General features: G+C 50.6%; 1 protein-coding gene across 3 annotated transcripts; it reads left to right on the forward strand.

The window, feature by feature from the left end:
* The first annotated feature begins 1,934 nt into the window (after positions 1–1,934).
* Positions 1,935–4,781, forward strand: LOC119356045 (dof zinc finger protein 1-like). Of its 3 annotated transcripts, none has more exons than XM_037622941.1 (2): positions 1,935–2,479; positions 3,341–4,781. In XM_037622941.1, the coding sequence occupies exons 1-2, from the start codon at positions 2,456–2,458 to the stop codon at positions 4,451–4,453; spliced, it is 1,137 nt and encodes a 378-aa protein (XP_037478838.1). In that variant the 5' UTR covers positions 1,935–2,455; the 3' UTR covers positions 4,454–4,781. The 3 variants fall into 3 exon arrangements, with proteins under 3 accessions (XP_037478838.1, XP_037478839.1, XP_037478840.1); XM_037622942.1 differs by lacking the exon at positions 1,935–2,479 and adding an exon at positions 2,520–3,018; XM_037622943.1 differs by lacking the exon at positions 1,935–2,479 and adding an exon at positions 3,037–3,204.
* The last annotated feature ends 3,900 nt before the right edge of the window (positions 4,782–8,681 follow it).

An 8,681-nucleotide genomic window follows, 5' to 3' on the forward strand; every position in this document is an offset into this window, starting at 1 on the left:
TGCATACAACCATTTTTATTAATTATTCAGGAGAGTACAAAACGAAGGCAATCATAGCCGAACCATCACAAGATATGAAATTAACACCTACGAACTAAGTCGACTTCTTCCGTAGCAACGCCTTCAAGAAGGTATACCCTCGTCGTTGCTGAGCCCGACCAATAATGGTCAGGACAAGAATTTTCACCCCGGACATGAAGCGGTGTTCCAATCAGCATCTTGATAATAGATCATTATATAGTCGCCTTCGTCAGTACTCCACGCCCACCTTCACGGTCGTCGAGTGGGCGCCCATGTCTCGGTGCGGAACTGGCTGCTGCTACTCCACAGCGGCGCCAGTCACACTGCAGCATGCTTCATACCGTCGGAGCTGCTGCTCCGGAGCTAGAAGTCGACGGGGAACCACCACTGCGCCCCTTGCTCACCAGCGTAGGACTCCGTCGCTCGCGCCTCGAGCATCCTTGTGCGATGGCTGCCACCCTCGCACCGGACGAAAATCCTCTTTCAGCCGGCATCGAGTGCCGCACACGACCACCGCTGCTATGCCTGCAAATATGCTGGCGCACTTGAATATGCACTGTTGTGCCACCTGATCTCCTTATCGCGGTTATCGAGGGCCGCCACCCCCACCGCAATGACCAACGGAGGCCACCGCCCCCGCCGCCATGACTACCCATGCATCCATTGCCGGCGATGTTGTGCGTGTCGTCGTCTCGGCGAACGCTGGCACCATCATCTTCACCTCTCTCGCACACCGAGACGCCGACACCGACATATTGGCGCACGACAACGAAGCAGCATCGTGCAAATCTGCCTCGTCCATGGTCGCCTCTGGTACTGCGATCATAGACGCCCGTGCATTGTTCCATGGCCACCTCACTCGAGGCTGACCCATCCTTCACCATAGTTGTGCCGTTGTCCGCAGCACCGGCGTAGTCGCATGCCGGCGCTAGCTTCACATCTGACTCGAAGGCCGCATCCAGATCATCGGCGTTGCAGTTTCTCGTTGTGACCTCCGCGGCCACGTACGAGAAAGTGCTGAGACGTGCGGCATTAGGATCTCCGTGGTTGCACACACACTCCTGGCAGCGCTCACCACTGCAGTTACGGGCAGCCGCGCCGATGCCACCGGCCGCCGCTGGCTGCATGAGCGAGTACGGGTGTGAGAAGGAGGAGGCGCCTTGGCCAGCGCCGCGGCCAGGACCGACGAGGGACGTCTCACCCTGTGCCGGCGCATGGATGCGCATGACGACGTCGTGGCCACGACTGCGCCCTCTGCTCTCATGCCACCCTCCGAGCACCACCTGCCGCCTCCAGCCATCTCCCTCCGCCCCGGACATAGCCATCCCCGAGATCCAGCCTCTTGGAGGCCGCCGACGGACTGTGGTGGCTGGGGATGTGCGCGAGATCTCCGAACCGTTTTTTTCGGATCGGGAGGTTCTTTCTTGCCCATCCTCTCTAGCCGTGAAGGTGAAGATAGTCAAGCTTGGTGCTGACAGGTCGAGGTTCAGCTTAATAGTGAAGATGAAGAAAACGACCAAGCTTCCTTCTAGTCCTACGCCATGGCAGGGTATTCTTCCTTGGTCTCTTGGTCGTCCGCATATATATTGCCATGCATTTTGTTTTGAAGCAATATTCTGCAACACTTCATTCAAGTGTTCCGCATGGAAGGCCATTATTTGAACCGTACACGAGCACGCCTTAAAAGCTAAAACTCTTGACAAATTTTGTAGCCGGTGTCGACGACAACATGACTTGGGTAGCTCGGTCGGTGCGGCGTTGAAACGAATTACGCTGTAGACTGAAAACAAAGGGGCAGGTGCACTGTCGCGTAATAGAACGGAAAAGAAAGGAAAAAAAGGTTGCACCAAACAGTGACGCCCAGGGAATTTAGAAGGCCGTGTCGCCGGCACGTGCGAGTGCGAGGCCCCCACCAAACCGCCATTCCCAGCTGGGCTTCCTCCCTTGGTGCCTGCCTTCCCTTACAATGGTCGATGGAATCCCGCCCGGTTGACCGACCGGCCGACTCCTCGCGGCCTCCGATCGAGCAAGAACACCTCTCCACCCCCTTCCTCCCCCTCCTTCCTCACAGTACGTCGCACATCCATCCATCTGCTCCAAATCCAATCCCCTCACCGAGCTTCTGGCAGCTGGAGTAGCTGTGAGAGGCATACGGAAATATTAAAAAAGAAGGGGGAGGGAATCCACTACTGGCCTAGCTATTTGAGCAAAACGTATGTGGGAAGAGCGGACATAGGAGGGACAATTCCACTCACTGCCCAACCACAGCGCCTTCCTCCTCTCTCTCCCCTCCATCCGCTCAAGAAATCTACCAGAAGCAGCTCAGCAAGCCGCAGGAGCTCCTCTTCGTCTTCCGGCCGTCGTCCTCCTCCTGGTATTCAGATTTCTGGGGAAAGAATTGTTTGGGAGGTAGCCTGGCGATTGGAGCCTCCGCATGGATGCAGCCCACTGGCCCCAGGTAAATCTCCTTGTGAGAATTTGGCTTCTCTTCTCCTTGATCTCGCCGCGGCCTGTTCATCCTCCTCTCTGTGACATGGTTCTTGGTGTGCGCGCGCTTTCTCTGATGGGAGCATGATCTCCCTCTGTGTGGATGTCCTCTTGGGTCGTGTTCTTCCTTTATATGTTATGCTTTGTGTAGATCTATGCATCTGCAACACAATCAGCACCCCTCTCCCTTCTCCATAGGCTTTAAGGTGAAGGTGAAGGTGAGCCCCCGGCCTGCGGCTTTAATCCTCTCTCTGCTGCCCTCCTTCCCTTTTGATCCATGAAAGCACGCACCATCACCTTTCTTTTCCCCTCTTTCTAATCCCCCTTTCCTCACCATCATCCTTTTTATCCCCTCCTCACCTCACCTCCCCCTTCCTTTCTCATAGCTTTTCTTCTCTCTCCTTGTTGCCTCGCATCAAAAGAGGAGAGCAGCAGCCATGTCCTGGTGATGTGTGGCAGTACCACAACCCTACAACAGCACAAGCAAAGTTGTGTTTTTTGTGTGTGGTGGTGTGTTTCTCTTTCATCCTTTCTTCTTCCCCGGCCCTTATCACCTTTTCCTTTGCCTTTCTCTGCTAGCTGCCTCTAATCTCCCTTTGTATCCTTTTGCTTGGTTCTTAGTTGCACCGTAGAGATTCTTGACGCCCCCACCCCCCACAGCCTCCCCCCTGACCTCTGCATGCTCGCTCACCACATGTTATCTTTCTTCACTTTGTTCTTGCTTGCTCTAGGTGTTAGCTAGCTTGGCATGTAGTGGGCTTGTGTTGATCATCGTTTGTTCTCAACTTCTGACTGATCAAGTGCTGCACTATGTGTGTGTCTGTGTCCTCAGGGGCTAGGGCTGGTGAAGCCAATGGAGGAGATGCTGATGGGAGCACCAAGCTCGAACCAGCAGGTGCAAGGCTCAAATCCGAATCCACCGGCGCAGGCCCCGTCGTCGGCGCCTGGGGCTGGAGGCCCCATGAGGGGCGGGACGCCGGCCATGGCAGTGGCAGCCTCCGGGGTTGGAGCGGGTAGCACGGAGCGGCGGCCGCGGCCGCAGAAGGAGAAGGCGATCAACTGTCCCCGGTGCAACTCCACCAACACCAAGTTCTGCTACTACAACAACTACAGCCTCCAGCAGCCGCGCTACTTCTGCAAGACGTGCCGCCGGTACTGGACGGAAGGCGGGTCGCTGCGCAACGTCCCCGTCGGCGGCGGCTCCCGCAAGAACAAGCGCTCTTCGTCGTCGTCCGCGTCAGCGAGCGCCTCAGCGGCTGCCTCGGCGACTGCGTCCGTCGCGAACTCGTCCATGCTCGGGGCGGCGCCGAACAAGAACCCGAAGCTGGCGCACGAGGGCGCAGCGCACGACCTGAACCTCGCGTTCCCGCACCACCAAGGCGGGATGCAGGCGCAGGCGGACTACATGGCGTTCCCGAGCCTGGAGAGCAGCAGCATGTGCAACCCGGGCGGCGGCGGAATGGCGGCCAATGGCGCCCGTGCCGGTGGCGCGCTCTCCGCGATGGAGCTGCTCCGGAGCACCGGCTGCTATATGCCGCTGCAGATGCCGATGCAGATGCCCGGGGAGTACGGCGCCGCGGGGTTCTCGCTCGGGGAGTTCCGCGCGCCGGCGCCACCGCAGTCGCAGAGCTTGCTAGGCTTCTCGCTGGACGCGCACGGTTCGGTGGGCGGGGCTTCCATGGCGGGGTACGGCTCCGGTGCCGGGATGCAAGGGATGCAGGACAGGTCGGGCAGGTTGCTGTTCGCGTTCGAGGACTTGAAGCCGACGGCAAACTCTGGCGCCGGTGGCGGTGAGAGCGGTGGTGGTTCTGGCGCAGGCGTGGATGGCGGCGACCATCAGTTCGAGCAAGGCAACAAGGAGCAACAAGGCAACGGCACCCCCGTTGGGCAGCCCGACACGCCGGGGTTCTGGAACGGCATGATCGGCGGCGGCGGCACCTGGTAACGTGGACGGCGGCGCCCATGCATGCATAGTTCATCGTCGGCTGTGCGTGCATGCATGCGCTTCCAAGTTGCAGCTGGAGATAGGGCACAAAGGTTTAATAAGATGGTGGATATGGTGTTTGATATCTTTCTTTCTTTCTTTCTTTCTTTCTGGTGTTCTTGTTCTTCTTCTTCTTCCTTGGAATTGTGCTCTAGCCGTTCATTTGTGTTTGGTGATCGATTTGGGGGCTAGCTAGCTCTAACACATCAGACTATCAGAGTACAGAGCATTTTAATCTCTGTTGATCGGTGCCATGGATGCTACCATATGCTAGCCCATGTGAAGCTTATTTTTAGGCTGGCTTGGAGTTAGCTAGCTAGGCCTCGGTACATACCACCTACTCCCTCCGTCCGCGAATAAGTGTACTTCTAGTTTTTGTCCTAGGTCAAAGTTTTAAAACTTTGACCAACTTTATAGGGAAAAGTACTAGCATTTATAACACTAAATTAATATCACTAGATCTATTTTGAAATGTATTTTCATAACATACCAATTTGATGTCATATATGTTATTATGCTTTTGTATACAATTGGTCAAAATTTCAAAACTTTAACTTAAGACAAAAACTAGAAGTACACTTATTCACGGAGGGAGGGAGTATCCAGTACGTACATGGCGCATGTGGTGGTGCGGTTTCTCTGGTTTGCAGGGCCAACTTTAGGAGACCTGTAGGAGAGGGGAGAGGACCGAGCTACAGTGTGTTTGGTGGTAACAACAATGCACTGCATGCATGCACGGTGTTCCAGCTTTGTGTGTAGATGCAGATCGTTTGGGGACCGATGGCTTCCAAGTTTGTAGTGGTAGCATGTAACTTTGTACTTATATTATTTGTTACTTATGTTACATACAATGAGTACAAGTACCATCATCTTGGTTTTCATATACAATTACAAATTCCTCTTCATTATTGTGCTTGTTGGTTTATGCATATATAGGCTCATCCAAAGTTGATCAGAAGAGGTATTTAGAGCATGTAATAAAATGTGTCCTTTAGTGTCATTTCCAGTTGAACTGATTATATTGGTGTACATCTTGCTGCCTGATTTTTATAAGCTTGTCTTTCTATCTGTCACCTCTCCCTGCCTTCCTTTTTCTTGTACTAGCAGGCAAAGCTCTGAGATGTCATGTCTCGCCACCATCGCCCCGGAGCCAAGAATCTTCCAGCCATGAAAAGCACTAGCGAGGGGAGTAGCTAGCAGAAGTGGAGGGCATGGGCGCAAGAGAATAAGTACGTATGACAAACATCCCACTCCCTGAAAGAAAGAAAGATAGAAACTTAACTTGCTTCTCTCTCCTCACATGGTATTATTATATCATATGATGGCCATCTGTAGGTCCTTGAGCAGGCCATTTGTACCATCCATCTATAATTATATTTGTAAACCTAAAGGTACACTGCCATGCTATCCCCTCTCCCACCATCGTGCTCCTTGCATCTCTGCCCCCTCCATCCTCTTTATCTCATGTCAAGTGGGTAAGAATGCAGCAACTTTTCACTCATTTGCTTTTGTTTCTAGTTAGGCATTCACAAGCCCCCGGTTCACCTGCCCAAACCAAAAAGTTGTCACCTAATGATTCATCTCTTGCACCGATTTTGGTGTCATTTCCTTGTACTGCATGCATGCATGGACTGCAGAGTATAATCACCTTCATTAGTTTACTGGGATGTCACACAAACTGGTCACATGCATGCATGCCAGCAGCCGTATCTTGGGGCTTGGGAGAACTTGGAAGGGCCCCAAAAACATTCTCCTAGGGATGAGGGCGTGGAAGGAATATTGCTTGACTGCCTTGTTCGAGCACTGGCTACTTTATTAAACAAGCAAACTATCCGGTGGCCTACTACATATAGTTCTGTGCAAACCATATGCAAAAGAGTTACTGCTAGTACTAGTATTGTTGTTATCTCCTTGATAGTACTAGTAGTAGTACCTAAGAGCTAAGGATATCTGGGTCAGTGGGTGAGGGTAAGTATATGCATGCATATGCTATTGTTGCCATGTTTTACACCATAGCTGCACCACATCCTAAATGATAAATTTGAACTAAAACCATGACACATATGACGGTTCGGAGGGAGTAATGTTCTTTTTCGACAATGGAAATATATATATTAATTCTAAAAAAAGCATGCTTATTAAACTAGAACTACTGGGAATGGATGCTTAATAATCTAAATTGCATTATATCAAAAAAAATGCTACAGTATTAAATATTGCGCTAACACTCCATAATGTACTACTAGCTTTATTGATCCCCACAAGAAAAGGTAGTACTCTAGTTGATGATTTGTAACTATCTCATTTCCCCACGTCTAGGTAGTACTAGTAGTAGTTTTCCTCTCTGCTACTACTTGTATGCTATCGCTTGTGCTTTGTCTGCATGCTGTCCTTGCCTCACTCCATGCCATTTCAAGGAGTGTTGGCGCAATGGTAGGCCATTGTTGGTTGCATGGAACCTATAGCTGCCGCATCCCATTAATGGTGGTGCGATCGCTTCCTTTCAGAGAGCACACACATATCTCTTTCGCCTATGTTGCACATATATATGGTTGGGGATGTCCGGGGCCTCGCCTTTCAACCCGTTTATAGCAATCTCTACCTAAACTTGCAGCTCTTTGCACCTCCTTATTTATGGGAAAGAGGTGAAGCAGGTAGGCCGGAGAGCATATATGCAAGTGTACCACGTACTGTGCTGTGCGCTCTTCTTCATTTTCATCTCAGCTCAGCTCCCTGCTTTCACCAGGCATGCTACTTCCATGCATGATCCACTTACGAGTTAGGTCCGAGTCTTATTGCCAGTGCTGCTTTCCGATGTGGAGGGTGCAACTTGCTTCAAATGGCTGGTTTTACACATTGCAGAGAGCACAGGCGTGTTTTCCAGTTGCAGAATGGATGCTATTTAAATGCAGATGTACCCACGCACGCCTTTTACCGCGGCACTAGTACTATGACACCGCAGCTTCTTTTCTAGGGCAAAGTATCACCACCTCACGCCGCCCACTAATAGTTACCTGCACAATTCTAGCTACTGGCCTGGTACTAGCTAGTGTCTATCTGGTGTATACACACTTAGGAGTCTGCAACTGCAAGTATATCTATGCAAGCTCATGATTGATGTTTACTGACAAAATGAACTTATGACGAGGCATGGTTGTGTGCATTGCAGTGATACAAAGGCCTGGGTTTCAACCTCCTTTTCGAAAAGAAAAAAAGCTTACAAAACAACCAATGTTAATTAGAATCCACATGTTTATTCATTCTAACATGCCTGAATTAGAATCCACATGTTCATTCATTCCAACATGACTAATACACCTATTTCGGTGTAACAACTAGGAAATTAAATGACACAAATACTCCCTCCCTGGTCAAACATGGTTTGACCATGTTTATCAACAAATAAGAGCATTGCTTATATCCAACTGATGGATATATAATCTTAAAAAATGCTCGCTCATAACTAGCTATGGATACATATACTCAATGCATGACCCACCGCATCGTGTGACAAAGCTCGTTGTAGCCAATGTTGCACATTGTTGTGGCTGACTGCAAATCTACATTCTGCTTTTATTCTATTAGATTATGGATGGGCTTAGGCCCATATAAGACAATAATCCCTGATTAATCTCAAAGGCCCATGCATGTGTACTGCAAGTGGTGGGAAGTGTGGAAAGTTTAGTACCACTAGCAAGATGCCCGTGCATTGCACGGAACATCAAGATGCACTTTTTTTTTTACAAAACACCTGTTGTGATTGACCCATGCGGGAGTAATCCCATGTGTAAAAACTAATGATATCTCGAGAAAGAGGAGAGATAAGGTGAGGAGGAGTGGGGCGTGGTGGTGATTGATGGTCAGACTGAGCGGAGGCATGGGGATGGACGACGCCGGCAGCGGCCACCAGGCCAGATTATTCCAAAGGCTTCTTTTTTTAATTGCTCAACAATGAGGTTGTGGGAGATAAGGATGAACGAGGGAAGGCCTTATCTTCAAATGTGGAGAGAGGTGCGGGTATCTTTTTGCAAAATTGCCATAATTTGCTTTCTATCCGTCAGATATAGATCCGACGGTCTATATTGCAACATGGCAGGCACACCATCATCACCAACTCGGTTTTTTTATAAAACTAGTAAGATGCTCATGCGTTGCACGCCTAACCAAAATGCATTGATCTAGAGTAGTT

This window comes from Triticum dicoccoides, chromosome 2A (assembly GCF_002162155.2).
Source record: "Triticum dicoccoides isolate Atlit2015 ecotype Zavitan chromosome 2A, WEW_v2.0, whole genome shotgun sequence".
Taxonomy (NCBI): Eukaryota; Viridiplantae; Streptophyta; class Magnoliopsida; order Poales; family Poaceae; genus Triticum; species Triticum dicoccoides.